Raw genomic sequence first — 27,370 nt, forward strand, 5'->3', positions numbered from 1 at the left:
TATCTGCTATAGGCTGTGCACTTCTGTTTGGGTAGAGCAGGGAGAAAGGGGTGACTCACAAGTGCTGAACTTCTGAGGAAAGCACAGCTGTAATCCCAGACCCTGAGACTGGGGAGATGGCTCTGAACAGTGCTTGCTTATGTAGTGCTTCCCCTTCATTCTCCTCCACCTTTTGTATTGCCATACAAAGCAGAAAAGATTTCCAGGAATAACATTAGTGTTTTAAGCAAGAGCACTCATCAGTCCCACTACTGTGTATCCTACACAGGGGTGAGATCTTGTGCAGAACAGAATTGGGCAGGTAAGATACTTTGGAAGATGATGACCCTGTGGTTGACACAGGAAGCTGATTACTTCGTATGGTGCCACCTTTCTTAGCTCTCCTGCCTCAGGTCAACCACTGTATGTTATAGGACTCCTGTTCACTTTTCCTTGCGGAAAGAAAAGCCCTGCAAAAATCTGTGTGTGGTGGCTTGGCTACAAGAGTGTATACTGCTATCTCCTCTACATCTTACATTTGTAATGACATAAGGATGTACTTTGCCTGGTACCTAAAAGTGGAAAAGAATCATAAAGAATTCAGTGCTGAAGCTATTTAAAAAAAAAAAGACACCATACACACACAAAAAAAGAAAAAGCCACTGAAAACCTGTGGTTTATTATCAGCTGAGAGAATTGTGCACAGATGAAAGCACTGCTTTCTGGTGACTGGGTGCTGGGTGAAGACAGCTCTCTTGGTCGTAACATCTTCCAGTAATTCTTGTGTTCCTGTTAAAGTCCGCGCAACTACCTGAGACCTTGTTCTCGTCCCTGTCCTGCCGCATGTTGTCAGGCTCTGCTGTGCGTGGCAGCGCTGGTTTCTGCAGGCAAGCACATGCGAGTGTGCACACGAGTGTGCTTCCGCATCAGCGTGCACCACGGCTCAGCTCCTCAGCCTTCCTCACTGCAAAATCCGAGAAAACACACCGGGATTATCCCTTTAACTTCAACTGCTTCTACTGAGCTCTCTGGCTGCATCCCCCCCTCCAACACCACTGTCGCCTCGCTATTGTGACACGAGCTCCGGGCCGAGCACGGTGCCCTCCTGCGACTCCGCTCCCCGAGCCGGGGCTGCGCTGGCCTCGGGGCGGGGCGGAACGGGCCCGGCCCACCCGCTTTATAGCGCGGGGCGCTCCGCGGCGGCACTAGCGCCGCCCGCCAGCCCGGCCCGCCGTGGGCAGCCAGAGCCCGCTCGGAGCAGGTGAGCAGCTCCGGCCTGGCCGGGCCGAGCCGAGCGGGAGGGGACGCTCGGCAGCGGCGGGGCCGGGCAGACCCTCTCGGCTGAGCGCGTAGCCGCGGAGGAAGCCGGGTGGGGTGAGGCCGCGGGAGGCGCGGAGAGCCCTGCCCGCCGGCCCCCTGTCCCTGGATTGATTTCACTTCAGGTAGTAGGGCTTGTCTGCCTGCTTCCTTTTCTGTTCTTCCTCTTACTGTCTTTTTCCTTTTTTTCCTGTTTTTTTTTTTTTTTTTAATTTGCACAGTTATTTGTGCTTTTTGGCACTCAGGACCGGGGATGCGTCGTTGTTACGCTCAAAATTGCTAATTTTATAAATCACGAGAAAGACAAAGAGTGCTAAGAGTTGTCTCCCAGTAGGAATCGAAAGGTCTAACAGCACTGGTTGCTTAAAGGGATGCTTCAGAACTCACAAAGTCTGTTCCTGTGGCGTGAACGGTTTGCACCTGTCTTTGTTAGAAGTGGGGGAAATAGCCTTTATTTCATGTTCTGCTCGCAAGCTGGATGTGTACGCGTGTCGCTCGTCTTTGTGGAGAAGCCTCTCAGCTTGGTTTTTGGATCTGTGCGTCTGAATTCAGGTTTTAGGGGGAGGATCTGAAGTTCTCTTCTGGCACTGTTATTGCTGGAACTGCAGGGCTACTTCTGAGAAATGTTTGCCAACCCTTCTGTAGTGCTAGATTTGGTTTCTTGGAGAGTGTGAGAAAATTGTAAGGTTGCTTTGACCTGAGCCTCCTGATCATTATGTTTCGTGAGGCTGAGAAGGGGTTTTTGACTGCTGTTCTTAAGCTCGTGACGTCTGGCAAAGATATTTGTTTCCTTTCCTTGATTATCACTGGAAGATAGCAAGTCCCATGAATGCAGCTGCAGAGGGCTTGTGCTTTCGCAAATGCAGCTTAGTAGCTTGTTAAATCTAGAGAGACTTAACTAACATGTAGTAAGGATATTTCTATTTTTTTAAAAGTAAGCATACATGAATCCTTTGTGTTTTTACAGAAAAAAAGTCTCGTGTGCCAAAGAAAATGTAAAAAGATGTGGCTGTTGTCTGGCAATGTGTTTATTTTCACATGCTATGTGAGGGTCTAAAAGGAGAGAAGGCATGTTTCTTGTGAGTGGCTCTTTGCAGGAGCAGAGCTGAGGCTGAAGCTCATCCCACAGCTCTGTGTGCATCATGACATGCCTGGTTGTACTGCCTCTGTGTCCTGTGTACCTACCTGCTGCTGGTTACAGCTACCCTCTCTGCTGCTTTGAGCTTGCACTGAGGTTTGCCCATGGTGTAAATACTTTTACCAGCAGCATCCACTCCTTTATTTGCATTCTTGTAAGCACAGAAATATTTGCATACAAATAATCTGAAAGTAGCCAGGTAACATTAATCTGTTATCTCTTAAGGCTATTGCTTTTTGGGTAGTGGTATACTTCTGGAGAATCCAGCCTTTATCTATACTTGAAGAATTAACCACAGCAAGACTGTGAATGTATCTACTGCAGGTAAATTTCCCTTACAGCAAACTGCTAGACTGTGTTGGTATTACACTACATCAAATGTGGTTCTTTGGATGCAGTGCAGTGTGGGAGGTTATTTCTAGCTGATACGACCAGCAAGCAATGGCCAAGGTTGTTCTTCCTGCTGAGCCTGGCAGTGGCAGAAGGGAAGAAATCTTCCCCCTGCTTCCATTTCACCCTGAGTGGACCATGGCAAAGCAGCTGAGTCCTGGTGTTTGTGGCTAGGGTGGATTCAGGGTGAAAGCTGTTACTGTTTTAATCTATTTTTGTCAAGTTTCTATTGGGCCATTTTTGCCCATGGGGTTGACTTGGCAGGCTTATATTGTAACTGCTTGAAACTTGGAAGAAGACTGCTGAGGATCATCATTAGCAACATGTAATGAGATTGTAGATGTTCAAGTCTGTTCATTAGTATTCTGGATGTCGGTAGCGAGAGTTGATGGCTAATTTGCTCCTCATCTGGAAGGTTTCTGATGAAGGCTAAGGAGAGGAATTGAATTTGGGAAGTGCGAAGCACAACTTCTACCTTGGAGCAGGGGAGGGGGAGCGATTCAGTGTGAGTGGAGATCACATTCGTTTGCAGGCATCAGGGCTGGGAACAGCCCTCTGCACAGCACAGGGTGGCAACGTTTGAGGAGGTTCGTTCCCTTTTGGGGAATGAAATGGTGTGCTTGGTTGTTTTTTTTTTTTTGGTGTTTTTTATATTTTTTTCCTGCACAACAGGGTTGTGGGTTTTTTTGTTTGTTTTGGTATTAAAAAAAAAAAAGGCAACCCAGAAAAAAACAACCCAAAGCTCAAATCCTGCATTTTGCAACAAGTTGATGTGGGGAAGCAAAACGGAACACCATAGAGGAACGAGCCATGAGAATGGTGGTTTGGGTTTGCATAATGTGTCACTCCTGGCACAGTTTAGGTAAAATAACAGGTAGAAAGCATTCATCTCGCTAACCGCTTTCTCTTTTCTCTTGGGAAGGTAGAGGCAGTTTTGCTTTCTTCTGTTTCAGTCTAATACTGCCTTTTCCTCACGTCGGAGGCAGCCCCCGGACAGCTCAGTGATCTTCATTTCCTCTGCCTCCCGCACTGATGTCTGCTCGCTTCCGCTCCCCGCTGCCTGTCTGGATGGTCTCTGGGGGCTGCAGGGTGTAACTCCGAGCCTCAGGAAGCGGATGAACCTTGCTCTGCTCTCTGCTCTCAGTTCTGCAGTGTTGCTCCCCTGAGCTGACCTCTGCTAGCGGGTAGTGCTTTCAGGATTTTTCTTTGTGCCTGTTCACGTTTTTCCTGACGTGTCTGTGGATGTAGCTTGTATGATACAATCCCCATTACCAGGCAGAGCCCTGAACGAAGCAGTGAGTGGTGTCTGTGCTGCTAACAAAACAGTGCTGCCTACATGGCATTGAACTCTCCCTTTTACAGCATTGCCTCCCGCACAGGCTCCCCTTTCTGAGAATAAACAACTGCTTCTTGGGTTTTGTAAACAGGCATGAGCGAGATTGCTTTGGAGGAAGGCTGCTTTTTTCCCTTCAGCTGGTTACCAAGAACAAAAGACATTAAGGAACAGAAGATGCAGAGACAAGGACCACTCCGTCATGAGGTTGCACCTCAAGCGCCATCCCCACCTTAGTGTCAGCTGTTGGGTACATCTGGGAGAGGAACTGAACTGACACTTTCTTTGTCTCTGTGTGGTGCAGAAACACACTTGGCATTCATTTCTGTCACATTTGGGGCACTTGAAGTACATTAAAGTGGTGCTTCTGTTGCTTGCTCTCCCCTAGGGAATCTATGTAATACCATGTGAGTCAAATCACATCTTCTCAGGCTTGGCTGTAGGGCTTAGAGGTAAATGGGGCGTGGGTTCAGCCCTGGGAGCTTGACCTTGTGCTAATGACAGGGCTTCAACAGCCTGGAAACCTCCCTTCCACTTCAGTTAAATCAGGTTTCATTTGTGTGACTGTGATGCTACAATCTCACTGACTGATCACAGAGGCTTGCTGGTGCTTTATCTGCTGTTGGTTTGAGGCTGTTGCACAGCTGCTTTTTTTCATTGGGTCAGTTTTAAATATAGGTAAATAATCAAGTAAACCAAGAAATCCTTTTTAAATCATGATTGATTATCTTGGGGGCAATGACACTTGGGTCAGGAGGTTGTTGCTTTATTAGTGCTATTTGGAAAGTGAACAGTAGTCTAAAGGAAACGAACACTACATTTTTGACCATGGTGTGAGTGTTGGGCTCCTTGGACTGATCAAGCACTTGCCTTGAATTATGCATTTCTTCAGGGAGGAGGTGAAGATAAGGTGAAGGTCTGGACAGATGGTTAAAAACTAATGTTTCAAGCAGATGTGAATCTAGTCTTTGAGTCCTTGCTGTTTTGTGCAAGGATTCTGTGCAGCGTGCTGTGGCCACATACCTCACTTAGCAACAGGGCCTGGGAGGGGAACTGCGGGTTGGGCTGCAGCCTCCTCTTGAAAGGTGATCAGATAGGAGGGATACAGGCACAGAGGAAACAAAATAACCTGCAGTTTAATTCCTGGGTGGTTTTCCACTTCCAGCAGCGCTGCAGGGGAGGGCTCTGTTACGGGTTTCTGGAAAAAGAAAGTGAGCTGTGTGTGCCACTGTGTTGTTCCTTGTGCCCATGGCTCTGTGCCTGATCTGATCACAGACTGCTTTGTGTGGGACAAAGGAAAACAGAGAACCTTGACCTGGTAATTGCTCTTGAATATTAAACCACACTGGTCCTTTGCCATGCCTCGTGAGCAGTGTATGACTTTGGCAGTGGTGGAGAGCTATGAACTAAGGCTGATCCTAACAAGGAAAGCAAAGTATGCATTGGTGCTACCCTGAGTGGGAGCTTGTGAGCTAACACTGGGGACTGCTGCAAAGCTGGCTTCGAAGCCAGGCTGGATGGAGCTGCGGCTGTGAGACACGAGTAGAGTGTGGCCAGTGCCCCCACACTGCGCTGTAGGAGCCTGGAGCAGTGGGTCTCTGTCATGCTCAGCCATGTGTGGTGTGTTCCACGTCCCATCTGCAGCACTGTATTTGTCACATGGGGGGGGGACAAGCTGCCTGCTGCAACCGCAGCTTTTGGATGGCCAACAGTAACAAAATACTAACGTTCCTGAGAATTGGAGTGTGAACCTCTGCTACTAAAGGGGAATTTATGCTGTTGATTGTTGGGGTGAGGAGTAAGGAGGTTTGTATCCAGCTCAACATCTGATGCTGAATGAATGTTTCATCTTGCTTGGCCAGCTGGGGAGGAATTTTCTTTCTGTGTTAGAACTCATTTAGTGTTTGGTTTGTTTACATTGCACAGCCAGACAGGTTGACCAAGGCACTCTAGAGATACGGACTGTGCTGTTTTATGAGCTCCTGCTTCCCAGTGTCTATCGTTTGATGGCTTTGTCTTCATCATATGATTTCAGAAGGCTGGCCAAGGGCATTCACTTGTTTTCAGTTACTTGATTAAAGCAAACCACAGTCATGACTGCAACTTGTTGAGTTACCTAAGAGGGTAAATGAAGCTGCCAGAAAGCAAAGGAAAAGAATTTCCTGTTTACAAAATTTACACCTATTACTGAGGTGTAAATATAGGTGGATTTTTCACCCAGCTCAGCAAGGCAGTGCCTATCTGTGCAGTGGCATGTCCAGACCAGGAGCTCTGCTGGCAGCAGCCAGGAAAGGTGGGATTTAGTTAGCTATGTAGGTTGTGACTCTTACTTCCTCCAGTATTTGGAGAAAATCTAGCAGTGGGGATTATGAAATGTGGTGATAGCCTTTTTATAGAGCCTCTTTGTGATGGAGAATGGCAGGAGGAGTTCTTAAAGTGTTTCACACGGTAGGTTTTTCATTTTGGTGGTAGGGGAGAAGGTAAATAGGCTGAATATTTGTATTCACTTTCTGCTTTGTGGTGTTACAGTAAGAATGTCTGAAAAGTGATCTTGCACGAGTCTCAGTTTCTGAATAAACATGAGGTTTCTTTCCATGTCAAAAGGCTGCTTTTTCCTATCCCAGGAGCTCTGGCAGTGTCCTAAAAATTCTCACCGATGTTTAGAACACAGGATTCTAGAGGAGACAATGTGCTTTTATCTAGAGCTGTGCAGCTACACTGTTGTCTGATGCACTTTTTTTTTTTTATTTTTTTTTTAGATGTTATTTTTTCTTTTCCCCAGTGCCAGCTTTGGGCAGACAAGGTCTCTCTCCCGGGGATGTGAGGTGGTGCACTGCAGTGTCTTTTACCCACAGCAGGGACTTCAGGAAAGCGCATCCCTGCTGGAGTCAGGCCAGGCTGAATCTGGCCAAGCTGCTGCACAGGCAGTGCTGGCATGGTGGTCAGGGTGTCACCATGCTGCTGCCTGCACTGTCAGATCTTCACATGCTGACCTTTCCCACCCTGCCATCCCTCAGGCTCTTCACGTAGACGAATGTCTAGTGAAAACCTCCCAGAGCAATAAAATAAGAAACAAAACTAGTGCAGAGCTGACTTGGCATTTATCACAGCCTGGTGGGGAGAAAAATACTTTGCTTTTTGGCAGCTTCATTTACCCTTTTTGCTGGACACTCTCTAGGCTGCTATAATTAGGACCCTAATCAAATCTGATTATAAATACTTCAGTGAGGCTGGGCTGCAGTGCCACCCCTTCCCTGGCACAGATTCTGAGGATGCACTCTGCCTCTGGTACCCCACCAATATGGAGCTATGCAGCCTGGGATCTCCTGGCCACCAAGACCGGGGTGACCCCGCCAGACATGCATGCACCTGGTTTCCCGGTGCTGTGACAAGACTTGTTCTGGAATTATGGCTTGCTCCAAGGCAGGCAGATGTGCAAGCTTACCTGAGGTTTCTTAGATATGTAGCACCAGGTTTCATGCAAAATATCAGTCTAGGTAAAAAAGCATTTCTCTGCCTTCATTTTCTCACTGGTCTTGAACCTCTCTTGGTCGTGGGTCTGCTCCTGCTTCACTGGGTCACTCCTGTGCAGGCCCTTTGTGCATTGCACCAAACCCCTGTGGGAAGGACTGCTCCCAGTGCTGTGTGTGTGGGGCTGCTATGGGACAGAGTACCCAGCAGCCCTTTGCTCCTGGCTGCAAGTGTGACTCCTGCCTGATTATGGCAGGAGAGCCTGTGCATCCCGGATCAGAAGCTAGGGTGTTGTGCTGCGCATCTTGGAGATCACCATCATCACCAGAGAGCCCTGTGTGAGAAGGTGCCTCCTTGGCATTTCCTGTGGTGTGTGTGTAGGGCTTGTTCCCTACCGGGCAGCTTGCCCCATGCCCAGTGTGTGTGTGTGCCAGACAGAAGCCCAGTTTGTTCTTGGGTTTCATCCATGGCTGTCAAGACTGCCTGCTGGCTGTCAGTGCCTCCTTCTTGCCTGCACCTGGCTCTCAGTACATGTGGTTTTCTAGGTTTGGCTGGTTTTTTGTCTCCTTCCACCAAGCTTGGTACAGGATCCCTGGCGCTAGCTAGCAGGTCTGGTTACCCTGCTGTGCCTCTGGTGTGCGGCTGCATATACATGGGAGGCTGCTGTCAGCTCCCAGTGAGCAAATCTGGTCACTTCTTAAGGTCATGTAACTGTTAGTATGTGACCAACCAGGTAAATTGAATCAAAATACTCTTTCATAGCAGCAGTCACTGCCTTTGCTGTGCCATGCTTGCTCTGCTGCTGTGTCCTGTTCCTTCTGTTTGCAGAGCATGGTACTGTGCAACCTGTGGGTTTGCATGAGCAGGGTAAGCATGAAGCTGAATGCAAAACCTTTAGAATTATGATAGTATCACAGACTGGTTTGGGTTGGAAGGGACCTTAAAGCTCATCCAGTTCCAACATCCTGCCACAAGCAGGGCCACCTTGCACTAGACCAGGTTGCTCCAAGCCCTGTCCAGCCTGGCCTTGAACACTGCCAGGGATGGGGCAGCCACAGCTTCTCTGGGCACCCTGTGCCAGCGCCTCAGCACCCTCACAGGGAAGAGCTTCTGCCTAAGAGCCCATCTCAATCTTTCCTCTGTCGGTTTAAAACTGTTCCCCCTTATCTTATCACTACATGCCCTGAAGTAGGTACAGGTCCTTGAGATAGTGACTATTGTAATATGATGCAATATTCTATTCAACATGTGCTTCTATATCAAATTTTAGTTTTATACCTGAAGAACATGCATGCCTCAAGATTCATCTGCCTTTTTTCAACTACAACAGTTGATTTTTGCCTTTCTTGCAAAGCTGTGTTTCCTGTTCCCTTGCTTTGGTCTGTGTTGGCTTTTGAGCATTATCACAGTAGACATAAACAAGAGCAACAGATCTGTGATTCTGGACAGCTCTACCCTATTCAGTACACTTCCAGCACATCACTGGAGCCATGGCTCTTGCAATCACAGCATGTTAAATAGTTTTGTTGACGTGTAAGTCGGCACGAAATCCAGCCTCACACACGTGCCTGTGCTGGCGCTGTGGTTTCACAGGCAGTAAAACACAATATGACTCCTTTTGCCATTTAACTGGCTCTCAATGCAGAGAGTGGATGTGCTGAGCAAGACAGACCGGTTTGTGCACACATGGTAATTGGGGAAAGCAGTCAAACTCTCTGTGGGTCAATTGTCTCTGGTTGACAGTGCATTGCCTACAGTAGACTTGCTGGACTATTGGTATTGTAAGGCTTTTTGAGACTCTTTTTCCTCGAAGTCTAAAGTGTGTTATCAGTGATGTTTTCCAAACTGCCATCCAAGAGGATGTGATGGAGGATTTGTATGGTATGTGGTTTCCAAAGAGTTCAGGATGTTTATTGAGGTGGCTGCTGTCCCTGAAGCAGCTGTGGACGCTGCGAGCTGTGGGTGTGAGCTTTGGCTGCATTACTGTTCATGCAATCACAGATTTGATTACACCATATGGGGACTACCTGTTTGTCAGTGCAGTAGGTCGCACAGTTCTAGCGAAAGCAGCAGCTCGCAGTGGGGATAGTTCTGCTGCCAAGACTGAGCTGAGGAGACGTAACAGGATAAAGCTCTCTGGTTTGCAAGTAGTTTGGTTGTGTGTGTTTGCTTCTGCATTGTTTGGCAAATAGGTTATGTAAGAAAAACACACACACTGCACAGATCTGTTCTATGTAGTGCTTGTCCTGTGGACTTTAGCCAAACAAATTCAGACAATTACAGCTTGAGAGCCAGGAGCTAAACATGTATTTTATAGTGTTATAAAGCACTTGTCTCCCAGTGGAGCACACGTGTGACTTTTGCTTGTGAGTGGTGTTCATGACTGCAGAGTGTGAAGATCCTTTGCTTCAGTCTCCTCTTCACTCTAAGCAGAATGGAGTTGATTGCAAGGATTTTTCTGGTCACAAGCAGGCACCTTGGCAGTGGGTCTGCTGTGTCCCGCTTGCTGATGCAGGACATGGACATTGGCCTAAGTATGGGCAGGTGCTGTGATGGGCTTAGCAGGAATGAAGCCTTGCTGCAATTGGGACGTGGAGGCACTGGCAGGGAAAGAGCATTAACTCCCTCTATTAAGCTGCTTTGCAAGAAGTCTGTTCCTCTCCAGCAGTATGATCCAGACCAGGAGTGAGACAGACTCTGGATTGAAGCAGGGAACCAGGGCTGGCTATTGGCAACCTGATGAACCTCTGTGGCTCAGTCAGGGCTTTGTATGCAGAGGTATGGACACAGCTGGTCCTCGCCATGTTACTGCAAACTAGGTTGTTATCTTCAGAGCCAGGGGAAGGAGGATGCTGAGGGGAGTCTCAGGGTCACAAGCGCAAGGTTGGTTCCAGCATGGTGAGATATGCTGTTAACTGATTTCAGAAATACAGTGGAGAGAAGAAGCAAGACAGAAATGCAGTTGCTAAATGGGCCAGTGTTTCTATAAGCATATATTTATGAACTTTCTCCATTTAAAATTTAGGTATCATCCCATCTCCTGTCTTTAAGTGTGTGTGTATGTGTGAAAATACTCCCTTTTATTTTATTTTAATGTAATGTGCATTTCTGTACCTCTGAGTGCTCTGTCAATTAGCACAAGGTGAATGTGTTTCAACAAGCTGTCTTGGAGTGATGAAGGCAGTCACTAACTGTTCATTTGGGTGCAATATAGTGTTTCAGTAAATTGTATATCTGTTGGACATTAATTGATATTGATGCAGCTTCCTAATGATATCTTGATTGCAAACCTTTTGTTTAATTGATTTCTGAAAGATCTAATTGGAATATATTCAGGTTATTAGACTAGGATGATTAAAAATAAAAATATGCATAGCAGGTGTCAGGCAGAGAGACTGGGAGATGGCCAGTGCATTGGGATAACCAGAAAATAGAGCCAAGCCTGGCAAAAAGGAGGTGGTTCAGTGGATGCCTCATAGTACTGGTCTGAGGATCAAGTTATTTGTGAGAGGCTTCTGATGCTGTACCCTGACATCTGCCTCTTGCTGTAATGCTGGCAAATTAAAAGTCCTCAGAGGGTTATTTTTTCCATTGTCAATACTCGTATGCCTCAAATTTCCATGGTTATAGATCTCTGCAATATGAACTGTTTTTCCCCTATTCAAAATGTTGATTAGGGAGGAAACACAGTGAACTGATTGTTCTGAATAATACTTGAGCCACATAAATATTTTAGGGAATTTTAGTATTCTTAAAAGGCTCAAAGTTGCACATGAACAAACTTCCCCATAATCCTGGCTGAAGTTTTGAGACGTGAGAGAAGGCTGAGAAAGGAACTTCTCAGAAGTGCCTAGGGATTTACATATGTAGAGCTATTCTTCATAAGTGTCACACTAAGTAAGCCCATTTGCCTTGTAGATAAGCCCTAAGATGCTTAGACACAAGACACATGAGCTATTTCTCATGTTTTGATATAAATATTTTCTGCCAAAATGCAATAAATCCTGGAATAAATTCACATGGAATGTGCCAGCATGGAAGTAATGGCAGAGGGAGAGCTTCAGACCTGCAAAAGCACTGAAGGAAAAGTTGAGTTGCAGAGCTCAAGAGCAGGCACTGGAAGAGACAGCTTGGTCCCTGTCCAGTCGTACAAATGTACTTCATCTGGGAAATATGTATACTTGCTGTGACTGGGCCTGTGTAGCAAGAATAGGATGAGATGTATTAAGTGCTGTCTCTGCTATCAAAGAACAGAGTTCCCAGCCTTGGCTAATGGAGCTGCGATGAAGGGAGCAGGAGTCTGGAGTAGTATAAGGTGTTTCTTTTGTCCTTAGAAATTTAAAAAGGGGGTGGTGGTGTGTGGAACAGCAGGAAGGTGTTTGTAGCTCCTCTTGCTCTCTATCCCATTTATGTGTCTTCTGGTGGAAAATACAAGGTTTGATTTATCAATAAGTCTGTACCCTTCCCTGTGTGCTCCTCTGAGCTAATGCTTCCTTCCTGTTTGGTCCCTTGGATATTATGCTGTTCCCTTTCCTTTTCTTCCCAGTTTGCTATGCTTTGCCTTTTGATCTCACTGCCTTTTCTTAATTTCTCTGTAAAAATGGCCACTCCTCGCTGTCCACTAAAAGGAGATTAATTTGTTTTTTCACATGACCTTTAAGCTGTGGAACTCCTTGCTTATAGAATACTGTAGGTGCTACGAGATTGTATGAGCTCAGAAAAGGCCCCCAAAAACTTACTGGAGGTTATTAAATACCACCATACAACCTGTAGTTTGGCATTTATTTAAATTGTACATCCAAAATGCTGGAAAGTGAACGTAAACACCATTATGTATTTATTTACCTTGTACTTCACTCTGACCTAGGCAGCCACTGCTGGCTTGCCAGCATCAGATGGAGTTAAGTCATGCTGATGTTCCCTCATTTCACTGCGAAAGTACTTTCGTGATCTCCCTTCATGCTTCTCTGTCATAGAATCATAGAATGGTTTGGGTTGGGAAATACCTTAAGATCATCTAGTTCCAAGGCCCCTGCCATGGCCAGGGACATCTCACAGTATTACTACTGTCCCTTTATTACAGCCCATCTGGAACATGTGAAGACTAAATAGGGAAACCAGCACTTGCTACTGGAGGTAATGTGTGGTGTACTTAGCTCCAGGACAAGAGCACTGGGAGCAGGACTCTGGGAGTTGCCATATGTGCTTCTGCTCCTGGTGCTGGCAGCACTGGTGTTGCTGGAGCGGTTTTGCAAGCAGCTGGGCAGTGCTGTGACATAGCATCACAGTGCTGCTACAGAAACAACTGGGTTTGTAGGCTGGCAGTTCATGCAGAAACCAGTTGGAGACTGAAGACAGGGCAACAGGCCTGGTGTCACACCCCAGGCTTGCTCTGGCTCAGCATCATCATCACCATGCTGGTCCAGGAGTGATAATTCATGACCTCCCTGCAGCTCTGCCTTGTCCTGGTGCAGGCCTGGGCTCTTAGCTGCCCCAGCAGCACATGGAAGAGGGTAACAGCTCCCAACTGTTCCCACCATGTGTGGTTGGTGAGAGGCTGCTGCCTCCTGCTGAGGTGCAGGTGGTGGGTGCAGTGGCTAATGTGCAGGTCCCTGTCCCAGACTTCAAGTGTGGTGCACTGAAACCTGTGGATTTGCATGAGCAGGGAAATAAAGATGAATGCAAACCCTTTAGAATTATGATGGTATCACAGGATGGTTTAGATTGGAAGGGGTCTTACAGCTCATATAATTCCAATCCGCTGCCATGGGCAGGGACATCTTCCACTGGAGCAGGTTGTTCCAGGCCCTGTCCAACCTGGCCTTGAACACTGCCAGGGATGGGGCAGCCACCACTTCCCTGGGCAACCTGTGCAGTGCGCGTGAGAATCCCCCCTCTTCCTGTTCTGCCTGCCCTGTTGTGGATGTTTTGGTTTGTACTAGAGATAACCAAAGCAGAGTGAACAGCATTGCAAGTGATGGTCATTTAAATACTTGATGACATTAGCCAGTAATGTATGTGCACAGAAACTTAAGTCGCCGGGCAATACTTGTGTTTGATTAGCATGCAGGAATCACTACCATAATCTTTTTCATCTTTCTTTGCTGGGTAAGAACTCCCATAGGAGGGTGCTTGCCTGGGGCCTGTCATTGCTTGTCCAGACATGCCGTGAGCTGGGGAGAGTTTTCCATCTCTTTTAATCTGTTCTATAAACAACAACAGGTAAGTGAGATACTGTAAGCAGGCTGAAGTCTTGGACTTGTGCTGTGGGAGAGTGTGAGGGGAGGTGGCTGGTCTCAGGGCAGCTCTGTGCCCTACCCAGCCTTGTCTGAGGAAGTGACCTCCCTGCTGGGCGCTCCTGTGTTCTGCTCCCACTGAAATACTTTGTGGCAAGATGTGGGATGAAATATGGCCCCCTTCGTATCACTATGCATGCTCTCTCTTTAGGCAAATACTAGTGATAGTGATGTCACCCTGGCAGCTGACACATTACAGCTGGTGATGGCCTCCTGTGTTTGCCTTCCAGTGGAGGTCCCTGGCTAGCTCTGTTCTGGACAGTTGGGAGCAAGAAGTTTATGCAGCATCAGTCAGCCACTGCAGGTACTGGATTTCCTGTGAGGGAGTCTCTTCTATATTTTTGACAGAATGAGCCACAGGGTATCAACATAGATCCTTCAGTATAACCATAAACCAATCAAACCTGTACCCAACCCAACTATCCACTCTGTTCCTTAACTTAAATGCAGTTTAAGTTCATCTAGAAACTTGCATGACCAGTGGAAAACACAGGACTGTAAGAAGTCCTCATCTTTACCAAGATACTATAGAGGCTGCTGATGACTTGGTTCCCCTCTCACCCACTTTCTGTGGTCTCTGCTGTGCAGGGCTGGTTTTTGCTGCTCAGGCAACATTGATTCAGACACAGCAAACTGCTCACTAGAGGAGCAGAAAGGCAGTGGTAGTGTTTTGGAGAAGGTGTTCACTACTGAGACTGCCTGGAAATAGCTGTTGCTTAATCCAAACTAACTTGAATGCACCGAGGAGCAACAGGAATTTTCCTTGTAGTGTTTTGCTGACCTCATAATTAGGTTTTTACTTGACATGGACAGTTGGGCAGTGTCCTGGTCCCCATTAACTGCCAAATCACTACAGAATGCAGGCACTCCTCTGCAACCTCGAGCATCATGTTTATACTGTAATCCTTTGTGTGGACATGTCACATGCATGTTGTAACTCCTCTGAGTTTCCGTGTTAATTGGAATACCAGTGCTAATTGTGGAAAGTTAGTCATGCAGACTCAGCTGGAAGGGGAAGCTTTTTGAACCAGCTTTCGTAATTGAATGTGTTCTCTAAGTGCTGATCTTTGTGACGTAGGCGTGCTGTGATGCTCTGTGGTGCTGGGATCCTTGCGTACACTGGGGTCTGAGTACCTGAATGCGCTTTGGACAGAAGCTGAAGGTGGGAGCAGTACCATGGCCTGGTGCTCACAGTCAGTGGGTTCTCAGGTGCCTTGTAAAGGTGCCAGGGAAATGGGAGCTGTTTTAGGATAACTGGGGGCACAGTTGGGAGTCAAGCACACCCAGTTCCTCTCCTTCAAGACAAGGGATGCAGAGAGCAAAGGGTCACAGTGCTTTCAGTCTTTCAGTAGATGAGAGCAAGGGACATACTGTTGGGAAAGGGCACTTTGGAGCAGAATCAGCCTCTCATGCTCACTGTGTGCCATCGAGCCATGTTCTTAACCTTGCTGAGATCTTGTAGCTGCCAGCAGAAGAGCAGGCAAAGCACAGGGGTTTATCTGCACAGCTTCCTTAGAGAAGGAGAGAATTGAAGATGTGTAGAATAAATTCAGAAACCCGGACATTTTGAAAGCAAGTGATGTAAAAGTTTGAGTTCTTGACTTTGTTTCTAAATCCAAAGGATGTCCAGAAAACAAATGCATTTTCAGATGTCCGTATTCCCTTTTGAGGCTGAAATGAAAGAGCTAACTTCAAGGAAAAGTCAGCTGAGCGTGTGTCGTGGTTTAAACCGAACCACAAACCTCGTTCACTCACTCCCCCGCTTCTTGCCCTCCCCCTCCTCCTGGAGGGACGGAGAGGAGAATCAAAAAGAATGCAACTCCCACGGGTTGAGATAAGACCAGTTTAGTAACTAAGGTATAACACAGATCACTACTGCTACCGCCAATAATAATAGTGCTAAAGGAAATAATAAGAGGAAAGAATACAACACCTCAGCACCAGCCGACCAATAACTCGCCCCCACTCCCCCCAGCCGAGCACTGACCGATACCTCATCCAACCCTGCAGTCCCCCAGCCCTTCTGGGTCACTCCAAGTTACATCCCTGGGCGTGACGTGCTGTGGTATGGAATACCTCTTTGGTCAGTTTGGGTCAGGTGTCCTGTCTCTGCTTCCTCCCGGCTTCCCCTCCTCCCTGGCAGAGCATGAGGCTCAGAAAGTCCTTGGCCAGACCAAACATTTGAGCAGCAACTGAAAACATCGATGTTATCAGCACTGTTCCCAGGCCAAAAGATCAAAACACAGCACTGCACTAGCTACTAAGAAGGAGAAAAATGCCTGCTGCTGCTGAACCCAGGACAGCGTGGCTGCTCTTGGGGTACAGAATGTGGCTCTCCCGTTGAGGAAAGGGCCTTGTTTTCCAGGTATGTGTGGCCAATGCTGTTCAGAGGCAATTGTGCTGCCTTCTGAAAGCAGCTCCTGCTGACAGTGCTGTTCCCAGGTGAGGAGGCTGGGAAGAGCTTTTCCTCTGTGCCAGAGCACTGAAGCATGCTGAGCAGTGTTCGCTGGGGCTGAGCTGTGTGCCTGCTTGCTGGAGGGGTTGCAGTGTCTCTGTGAAAAAGAGACCATTCATAGATGGAGGGATTTCCTGGAGTCTGTTGTGCTGCTTGCTATATCCGGTTTGAGTTCTTTCCAGGCATTCCCTTTAAATGAAGTGGGACTCGATTTCCATGGTAGTGTTGTGCTGGTCAGAATGGATAACTTCCCCCCAGACTGCGAATTTTAGGGTATTTTTAAAGTTACAGAATATACTTAAAGAAGAATAAAAAAAGAATATGTCAATATAGAGAGAACTGATGGTGGCACCTACAGACCCCCGACTTGAATGACTTCTGTAGATTTTTTTTTTTTAATAGTGTATTTTCTAAGAATTTCAGAGATTTCTCCTGCATGTATTGCACTCTGTGCTTTGTATGTCACCTGTTGGAGGTGACATTTTTGGGGTCCTTTTGTGTACAGAGTGCTCAATTCTTCTGAAAAAGAAGTATGGTAAAATATATGTATTTGCTTTGAAATGTTAGATCAGTTGATTTTTTTTTTTCTCTAATGGTTCTGTGATTTATTTATATTTTAGTTTGGTGCATACTTACAGTCTAAAAAAATTATATATACACACACAAAACCCCCACACTGGTGAAAAATAAATGATGTATGTTGAAATATGGGCAGATTTAAGGGTCATGCGGAATGTGGTTGGAGTTTCCTAAAGAGCCTGAATATACCTTGCATTTTGTTGCCTTCAGTCGGTAAATACCTTGAAGGCAAATACTTTGCTGGCTCAAGCAGAAGAAATACACTGTCTGCACTGTTCCTTGTCTTTGTTGCAGCTAGAATTGCATGCTTCTGGGCTTTTGTAGCTATGATTTCTTGCTGTGAAGTCGTGGCTGCCTTCACAAAAAACAGCAAGCATGAGGCTCTCAGGGAGCTCTCTTAGCAGAGTCTGGGGTTCATGTGATACCTTCCTTGCCATAGGCACGTAGAGGGTGGTGGCTGGTCTGGATGGACAGGGAAACTCACGGGAACAGGGTGGGAGCTGGTGGGCTTGAGATGTAAGAAAGTGGGTTTGTTCAGCTGGTCATGAGGAAGGGAAGGTATTGCTGCTGCTGAGGAAGGGCTGTTGGCAGCGGTCTGCATCCCAGGGCCAAGTGTTGATGTGCAGAGGGTCAATTCAGAACCCCGGATAACATCTGAAAAGCAGTCTTTGAAGGCTGCCACTAACTGCATTTGGAAGGCAAAGCTTGTGCAAAGAGGAAGGCTGGGACGTGAGGTTTCAGTTTGAGTGTTTGCTGTAGGCTTCCTGTATAAACACTGCACAGCCTCTGAATGCCTCCAGCTGTGCGTACAAGTGGGGATAGCATGTCTGCTCCTTTAAGAGTGCTGCCAATGGCAATGAGTTATTCCCTGTAGGAAATGAGTTAATCCCTGTATGAACAACGTCAAGACAGTGGCCACGCCAGAACAAACTGAAATAGCCAAACTCCACCTTTGTCTCTGAAAAGGCTCAGATGAAATGATCTTCTGCACTGAGCCAGCTGAGCATAGGATTGCAGGGGGCAGGAGCTGCTGTCATCTCACTGTACACAGTGCACACAGTAAAACTTGGTCATTCAGTGTGCAGTCCTTTTCAGTGTGTCCCATTTTCATGATTGTCAGAGAAACCCAAGAGGCAAATAGATGTGCTGGTGCACTTGCACACGTAGTAGCACAACAGACATGCCAACACAGACTGTTGCTGAGCTGTAGTGTAGCCACAGGCTTCCTACTGCTGCTCGTTTCATCCCCTCCTCTTCTGAGCCGTACTCACTTGCTGCAGTGAGTGTGAAGTTGAGCGTAGCTGCTCCTGGCTGCTTCCAGCTGTTTGCATTAGTGTATCAGCTCTTACTGAGCTCTCATCACAATTTAGGACTTGGTAATAGACTATGAGAGTCAAGGCCATTCATCTACTTTGGCCATGGGCAGGGAACAAAAAGGGTATTTGTACAGTGAAATGGCACTGAATGTTCCACATCAGTGTTTTACTTTATGTTTATGGAGCAGAAGGCACAAAAATAACATAAATGGGAACAATAAGGTACATTAGCACACATCTAACTCCATTTAGCTGCCTTTATTTGTAAGTATTTTTGTTGTTGTCTGTGTTGTAAAGGGGGAAAATTCTCCTGCCTCTCTACCCTTGTTTGAGGAAGGGAATGGGCAGTATTTTGTGGCTGGCTCTGCTGTACTGCTGTGGATGGGTGGAAAGCTCTGCATTTTGTTTGTCACCTGACAAGCTGGTTTATATTTAAATTAGGAGAGAAAGTGTGTGATTCTGAAAGCTGTGTTTTCACTAATGCGAAGGCCAGACCATGTGTGCTGAGTTCCCAGAATGAAGTTTTATTTGCTATTTGACTCAGTAGTTGTAGTCCTGCCATGTCAAACATGCCTTCCTTGAAAGAAAGGCACGCAAAGGAGAGGTCTTGTGAAATCTGAGGAGACTTCCTCAGTACCAGCCAGCTCAGCAGGGCCTCTTTGGAGGGACAGGAAGTTTGGGAAATCCTGTCCCTTTTGTGTTACCATCTTGGTCTCAGCTGAACTTTGTCATGGTGTTGGGCAGGGCATTAGCTTGTGATTGGCAAATGCCATCCGTATTTGAAACGCCATCCATAAAACTGTGGTTTTGTTTCCAGCTGGGTTGTTGCCCTTGAGAACAGTGTGGAAAGCTCAAGCTGGTACACGAGGGAACATGACTATCCATTTCTACCTTCTCAGTACCCTAAGCAATTAAACACAAAAGCCTTTGTTCCCAGGTGATTTCATTCTTAAGAGGCCTCTTTAATTTTAGTCCTTAGTTTCAAGAAGAAATAATGAGAATTTGTCATTGACAAGAAGGCTGCATTTCTCAAATGTCATGTGAAGGATCCACTCCATAATTCATGTGCTGGGGAGTGTGGGTGTCAAAAGGAGGGTGTGTAATGGAGATGAGAAGTTTCAGTTCAATGAAACTACTGGTCTTAAAGTCAACTTTATTTGCCTTCAGGACACTTTCTTGGCCCAGATCACTATGCTTTTCGCTAATTCATCCAGGTAATTTTAGATTTTTGTGAGATTGTGATGGGTTATTGTTCATTTTTGTACAGCTTATTCCTTTTCCAGTGTGGACAGGCACTTGCAGAGTGAAACCAGAGCAATGCTGACTAATTTCTCTTGTTTCTGTCACTGCTGCACCTGAAAGCCATACATTTGTGTGTGTAGAAGTGCTGCTGCTTCTTCTTACCAGCTGTGAGTTCTGTGAGTTGTGCGTGTGTGATGGGATGCATATTGCTGTTGGTGTGCTGAGAAAGGGACCTTCTCCCTCCTCTCCTGTAGGACATGAGTAGGAGCAAATCTGACGTGGGCTGTGGGGTCTGAATGCAATGGGGACTATTGGCTTCCTAGTTGTTGGAGACACAGGCCTACAGAAGGGGACTGATTGTTCTGCCAGATCTCTCCAGGCTGGAGGGGTCACCTCCTTGTGGTCATCCACTACCTCCCTGCTTTGTTCGTTTTCCTGTCCTTGGCAGAGTAAATTAACTGTCTGACTCAGTCTGAAGTGAATTAAGGAGCCGCTTGTATGATTTCTCTTCTTGCAGTCAAGCTGAAGGTGTTACGAGCTCTGACAGAGCTGTGCTAATAGCTGAGCAGCAGCAACGAAGTTAGCATTGGTGATGGCACTGCAAAAATAACCTCCAGCAGTGAAGATGCAGCTTTTATTTCAGTGTTTCTTCTTTCAGTCTTTCTTGTAAAGTGTGCTGATGTGCAGCTGCAGGAAGCTCCTGTGGCTGTCAGTGGTCAAACCCATCTGCCTGGGAGCTGCATGGGGCACACTGGTACTAGGGTGGGCTTGAGCTCTGTTTCAGGAGTCATTGCCTGTGAGTAAGGCAGGAGTAAGCAAATAAATGTTAGTTGTTGAATAATTAGTTTTCAGTGGAGCTTCCTAGTACAGCTTACAAAAGCTGTGGGATTGAAAAATAAACAAACTTAATAAAAAATGAATTCAACTGATACAGAGCAGGGGCTTTTGATGCAACTGTGTCCATGTGTACGTCTGCAGGAAATGAGTCATTCTTACAAAATCATCGGCTGAAGAATTTGTGACTTGTATGACAATTCCCATTTTGAGCTAAGTCAGATCTCTTCTTCTCTCTAGGCTTTTCTCAGGCATCAGGAATGTCTTCTGAGCCCACTTCATCTGCCTCGCAGCAGTCCCCCACCTCTCCACCCTCACACGGTTCTCTCCATCTGCCTGAAACCCGCAGGGCAAGAGACCGCTCCCCGTCACCCATGAGAGGGTACCTCATTCCCAGCCCACTGCCCACCCGACGGACCAGGACCTTCTCAGCGTGAGTATGGGAAACCTGCACTTCATAAACACACACCAAGCAAGTACTGAGGTGAAGGGAGTCAGTGGGGGTGGTGGTGGTGGGAGTGCTTCTGTCTGGAAGATGCTTTAGTATTTTCCTGTTCTCCAAGAAATTCTGGTGCTGCTAGACTTTTAGTCCAAATTGCCTGTAGTTTTTCAATGCTCTGTTTGTGTAAATGATGCTCAAAGTCTTTTCCACTCTTAAGATCAGTTTTAAAGAGAAGGGAAAATACACTGGGATTTTTTTAAAACAGAGTTTTGTGTCTGAAGCTTTGTTTTGCTTCAGTCACTGGGTTGTGGCTCCTGGGACTAGTTCCTGCTGGTGTTTCTTCATCAGCTCCATCTTGTGTTTTGACATGACCTCTCTTCTCACTGGACCTGACCTCGCTGGAGGTTTTAGTTCATTCAGTCTTGACACCTGTGTTACTGTCAGCCAGGTTCCATTTTAGGGATGCTCCATGACCCTGTCACTTTCCAAAGGGCTTGTTTCCTTTTCCTATTTAGCTTTCATATCTCTATCTTCACATTGCTCAAGTAGACCTGTAAAAGAATATGTTGGCTTTCAAGGTATGAACTCTGGTCTCTGATTCTCTGAAATTGCATGAGTTTTTCCATAAAATGAGGTTTGTTGCTATTTGTAGTTATTTGAGGTAGTGATCCTACAGCAAAGTCAGCTTTCGTGTGGCCCAGGTGGTGCTGTGCAGACTCCTGGGAGCTTCCTGCTCGAAGGGGACTCCTCCACAGCACAGCAGTAGAGGATGATGTTGCAAGGCTTGGCCATTGCAAAAAAGTCTTAGTGCCTATGATGGGCAGTGCCAGTGAGGTGCTGACCTGCAGAAGGCAACGTGGACTTCTTTCTTAATTTCAGTGGCCTTTGACTCAGGGTCTGAGAGTAGGTTATGAAGCTGTCATCAGTCTGTTGCACAGTCTTGCAATTACTTCTGTGTGAGGGAGGCCTGAGTGAGACACTGTGAAAGTAAGATCTCAAACCCTCAGCTAGCTTATTTTGTGCCCCTTAATGTAGTTGGCATGCTTTTTCCTTTTTGCTTCTTGCGGTGTTACCCAGATCTTCAAGAGTTATCCTTGCAGATTTAAATAGCATCAATCTTGATGATGCTTTGTATTATGGCTTCTGTATTCAAAATGAGGCAAAAAAGAACAGCAGCAGCAGAAGAGAAATGTACGTGTTGTCAGTTCCAGAAGCCTTCAAATGTCCTAAACTTTGTAATGGAAATACATTGCTAAAAGGAACATAACTGACTTGATAATTGGGATTGCCCTTGAAAAGCAGTTCCAAACCAGATTTCCTCAGTGCCATGCTAATAATGAACTCTTTGTAATTCTTCTCAGCTGTTAATCCTAGTCTGAGTCCTACAAAACTAAAGAATTAGTTATTTGACTTCCACAGTTCTTTAATCGTTAATTACTGTAGGAATCTTGCAGCATTTGTTTGCTCTGAAGATCAAAATAACTATAATTTTACTTGTTTTTAGTGTTCTCTTTATACAAGAGGAGCTCTAAGTGAGCTCTGTCCCCATAGTTGTATTGAAAAGATGAATGTGACAGGCAGTGGCTGCTCATTCAGTGGGATTATTTAATGTGGGTTCATTGCAAGTGTGGGGTCTTTTTCCCCACTGTACTTTATCTCCTTGAAAGCTGCAATTGAACTTTAATGGTTTACTTAGGGCAGTGAGTGCTTTTCTGTGTAACAAGCACTTGTGGAGTCAGGTGCAGCTTTACAGAGATGGAAATGAAATGATTTAACGTAATGGACTTCTTTCTTTAGCACGTTCAACTGTATTTCTTTAGTGCTAGTTTGACTTAAGGCACAGAGCTATTGCCACATATTTTTTAATGATTTTATTTAGACTTCAGTAAACTTTAAACATTTGGGAAGTGATGTCAAAATTGATGCATGTAACCAGATGGCAACACAGTCACTTACTGAGTTTGAAGAATCCTACTGAAGTCCTCTTCTAACCTAGTGGATAGTCATGGCATAAGGAGGTCTTGATCTATTAATTCCTTTGTGTAAACCCTATAAGAAGCTTAAAACAGTCGGCTTTATTAATGAAAGTATTTGAGATTGCATCTCTGGAGATACAACTCAGTGTATTTGATAGGGAGAAGTATTCAATCCCACAGTTTTCAGGATGGGTCATGCAAGTTGTTTTTCTTGATTGGTAGCAAGTCATTTCAAAATACATGTCCCATGACAATGGAGAAGATCAGTCTTGATCTTGGTGTTTTGCATACCAGATGTACTTTATATCCTGATGGAGTCATTTGAAGGTGAAATAGTGACTTCACTGAATCCTAGTCTGGCAGGGTAAGAATAGACATGTATGCAGAAGGGGTGTGTGTATGTATTTATGCATGACATGTGTACACATTGTCATTATGCACTGCGTTCTCTCTATACTAAGTGCATACTGATGCTCCTAAACTTACAAAAGGTGTAAGATGCTTATATTTAGCATAGTGTCCAGAGGAAAATTTGGCAGGGTGATAGAGCAGATGGATTCAAGATGGCAGCTGATGGATTATAATGCTAGCAAACATCTTTATCTCCCTTAAAAAAGCTACGGGCAAAATATGGGCAATATATGAAACTGAATTGTAAGCAATTGCTACAGAGGAGTGTACCCACAGGAAGTATTTGGACCACTGTGCCCAATTACATAGCAGGTTCTGGCTTACACTCCCAGAATATGTTGCATCCATGCTCAGCAATGAACCACTCTTTTTGTGCTTTCTTCTGCAGAACTGTGAGAGCATCGGAGGGTCCTATCTACAAAGGTGTCTGTAAATGCTTCTGTCGCTCCAAAGGCCATGGATTTATTACCCCTGCAGATGGAGGGCCCGACATCTTTGTACACATCTCTGAGTAAGCTGTCTGGGTGGCTGAAAAGGCTGGAGCTTTGGTTTGCTTCAATTACTGAATGCTTTTGGTGTTTCAGATACAAGAATGGTTTATAACCTGTCACCTTTACCTCAGCAAAGAGGAGTTATGCAGATGCTACTGGCAGCGATAGATTATGCTGCTCTTTTCCTGTATTACTAAAAATCTGTTGAGTTAAAAACTGGAAGATGATCCTGTCAAATCTCTTGGAATAAGCTGTGTAGCTTCACCCAGGCCCAGAAACTTGCATTTACCTAAAGCAAATAATCTATGCAGTATCCAGTTTTAATTTAAAGATTTAGAACTGAAAATTCACTACTTCTGCTTTGCACTGCTTGTACTGTTATTAAAGTAAAGGTTAATTACCTTAACTTTTAAGAAAATTCATACTTTATTACTTCTTTGAATTTATCTATTTTCAGTTTTGAACGGTTTATAGCTAAAGCTATAAACTCTCTGTTAAAGGGTTCATTAGAACCTCCACTGTTTTGCCTTGAGCACACTGAGAGCCATCACCTCTGAATCTACCTTTTGATAAGCTAAACAGATTAAGCTTTTCAAGTTCCTCACTGAGAACTCCTTTTTTTTTTTCCAGTCTGAAACACCTTCCAGTCTCTTTTCTCAGTGTGCTGTAGAACTTAAATTTAAACCAATGCATTTTACACATACTTCCAGTGTAGGGAGATGATATCTCCTCCAGACTCCTACTGTTTTTCTTTTTGTCCCATAATCACATTAGCCCTCTTGTCCCTGGTCTTTTGCTGAGTTGTTTATCAGTTCTGACCTCGTCATCCTTTGCAGTGTCAGAGTTTGGTGCAGCCCCAGATACGGGCTGGCACCCACAGCAGTTGTGTTTGCACACAAACAACACAAGCAGTTGTGTTTCCTTGTTCTTAGATGTCCAAGTCCCTGTTTAGTTGTACTGCAGCACCTCTCACTGAAACAGGCTGTGCTGGACCAAGGGGTCCAGATCATGCACTGTGACTGCACTGTCTGTTATTTAATGCTTGTCTGATCTACAGGGTTTAATAGGCAAATTTGTATTTGTCTCTAGATTGAGATGTTGACCAGCATTGTAGTTGAAACTGGTCTTTGAGGGCATGTAGTAAGATTGCTCAATGTTTATTCTCCAATAACCTCTCTTAGATCTATGGCCAGTTTCTAGTCTATCTATTGTTTACAGTGTTGAAGCTCTATAATCCTTATTTGTTGTTTGGAGTGGTTATCCAGTGATAAGTCAACAAAAGCCTTACTGACGTTGTTCACACTATCCCAGCTATCTTTCCTGCTTGTGTGTATAGCACGTGCCCTTGGAGGAGCACACTGGCCTTCTTCCAGCTTTCTAAAACATTGTTGTGCGATAGGCTCTGGCAAGCCAAAGGTTTTTAGGACTCATAGGTGCAAATGGGCTGAGTAGTCCTACTCGTGTGTTCAACCCAAGGAAATGTTATTCAGTGTCTTCTTTTTCTTGCATATAATACAAATGCACAACTTCTGATTTCCTGACTAACTTAAAAGTAACATTTCTTATGCCACAATTAAAAATTTAACTGTGGACATCTAGTCTGGCCTGTACAGTTACTGATCAGCAAGGGCTTAGTTTAAACAGACCTCTCATGGACACATGAATTTTCAGCCTTCTAATGAATTCTTTTTAAAGAACTGTATTTTCAGTTCTGTTCCCCCCCCCCCCTACATTTTCTCTTCCAATTAGTTGGGTAAAATTCTCTTTGGTCATGTGAAATTAGCCCTTTTAAAACCCTAGAGATTGGTTCACATTTTGTATAGACAAACAAAGGGGCATACCCAATTATTCAGGTGTTCTCCAGTTCCTGTCCTGTGGCCCAACACATCTTTCTCTGTGGGCCCAAACCCCAGTACTTGATTCTGGATATACTAACTGCTTCTACCCTCAGTCCCCCTCCAACCAGCTAGAATTCTGAGTGAATCACACTCCAGTGATTTTTGGCTATATAAGACTCCCATTGTCTTCTATGGTGATACACTGTATGACATTAGGAAAATTATATTTTTGTCTGCTGTAATTTTTTGGTGGTCTAAGAGACCCCCTTTCACAGGAGTTCCCCTCTTGTGGGCTGTGCTGGTTGGTGTATTGATCTTGAGCTTTCAAAAGGCTTTGACTGTGAGCCATCGGTAGGCTAGATTTGAGCAATTGTGCCCTGAGTGTGGTGTGCTGCTGTTCCCTTTTCTTTCACTCACCCCATCTATTCCAAGGCGCTATTGAATGAGTCACCAAGCTTGTAAAAGTTCCTGGGCAGCCACACTTGTTTGTTTTGTTTTTTTTCTTGATGTATTTTCAGCATGTTTATTTTGCTGAAGCACATCAAGTTCTCGGCTTGCCCTCGCCCTCACCCACCTGTGCCCTCAGGCTGCCCCTGCATGGGGAAGCTGGAGCAGATAAAGGATGAGGGGAGGGTTGCTGCATGAGCAGGAGGTGATGGGCTCCGGCCCACACAGGTACAACCTGTGGTACAATGAAGTGGTTTCATTTCAACCTAATGCTCACACCGGTGGGGAGCTGTTTCCATACACCATGCTGCAGTGCACCCAGGCTTTCTCCAGTACAGCAGATCTCGCAAGTTAACTGTAGATGAGAAGATTGGAGGGGACTTCTTCTACCCCATCTGCTGCTGGAATGCAACCATGCCTTTGGCAGATGCTTTACCCAGCCCACTCCTAACAGTTTGAGTTCTGGGTATCCACTGCCTCCCTGGGCAATCTCTTCCTGTCATCAGCAGACCTGGCTCTTAGTTGTTTCTGATGTTTAACTGACATCTCCCCTTGCTTTCAGTATGGCACTTCACTACTTCTGTCTCCGCAGTTGGTAAATAATGCTGTTCTTCTTTAAACCTATCATTTATGCAGTCAAAGACCATTTTTCTTGCTCTTTCAGAAACATTTTGGTGAGGTTAGTTCATATGAATTTTGTAGAACTGAAAGATGTGCTCTATGCAGCTCTGTAGGCACCGTTCTGCCCTTCTGAAGCCAACAGGACTTCTTTTCTACTGAGCCAGGACTGAGCCACTTTTAAAAATGTTTCTTATTCAGGTACCATCTCAGAACTCACTTTCAAAAATAGCTGATTTTTCTGCCTCAACCTGTTACTAAAAGGTGCTATTATTGAAGTACTGAAGGTTTCAGAACATTGTGTTCTTTAATTACTCTGATTGTATTGGAGTTGTTGGAAACAGCTTTTACTGCTAGAGGGTGATGGTATCACTGTCTTAATTCTGATGCAAGGCAGCACTAGAAAGATGACTTAACAATGCCTTCCATTTCAGTTTATTTCACAGTGAATTAGAAACATTGCTCTTTATTAATGGCAGTCACTTATTGCAGCAGCATTCTGTAACCATCACTGTGGTTCCAGGGATTTTAATGCCTCTGGTTTTCACAGTGTGAGTTTTGAGATACTGCTTATGTTTATCACATGATTCTTTTCTGCCTATATTACTCAGTTAAACCTGGATGTGAGACAGACAGCAATCTGTTCTCTCTCTGTGTGGCGTAGGCATCTACTTGTGAGGTGAAAGAGGGTTGTTTCTCCTAAATCAGTTCTTCCTGAAAGCTAGGATTTCAGGAACATGGATAAAATGGTTTGCCGGTTTGGATTCATCAAGTTCCTCTTCAGCAGTGAGCTGTGA

General features: G+C 45.5%; 1 protein-coding gene across 4 annotated transcripts in view; it reads left to right on the forward strand.

Annotated features, from left to right (window-relative positions):
- Positions 1–1,133: 1,133 nt before the first annotated feature.
- CARHSP1 (calcium regulated heat stable protein 1) overlaps positions 1,134–27,370 on the forward strand; it is a 34,883-nt gene continuing 8,646 nt past the window's right edge. The window contains exons 1-3 of one of the 4 annotated variants that reach the window (XM_065683930.1): positions 1,134–1,240; positions 20,591–20,783; positions 23,568–23,690. In XM_065683930.1, the coding sequence (XP_065540002.1) occupies positions 20,611–20,783; positions 23,568–23,690 (296 nt within the window). In that variant the 5' untranslated portion in view covers positions 1,134–1,240; positions 20,591–20,610. The other 3 variants (XM_065683931.1, XM_065683929.1, XM_065683932.1) reach the window with 3 other exon arrangements.

This window comes from Lathamus discolor, chromosome 6 (genome assembly GCF_037157495.1).
Source record: "Lathamus discolor isolate bLatDis1 chromosome 6, bLatDis1.hap1, whole genome shotgun sequence".
Taxonomy (NCBI): Eukaryota; Metazoa; Chordata; class Aves; order Psittaciformes; family Psittacidae; genus Lathamus; species Lathamus discolor.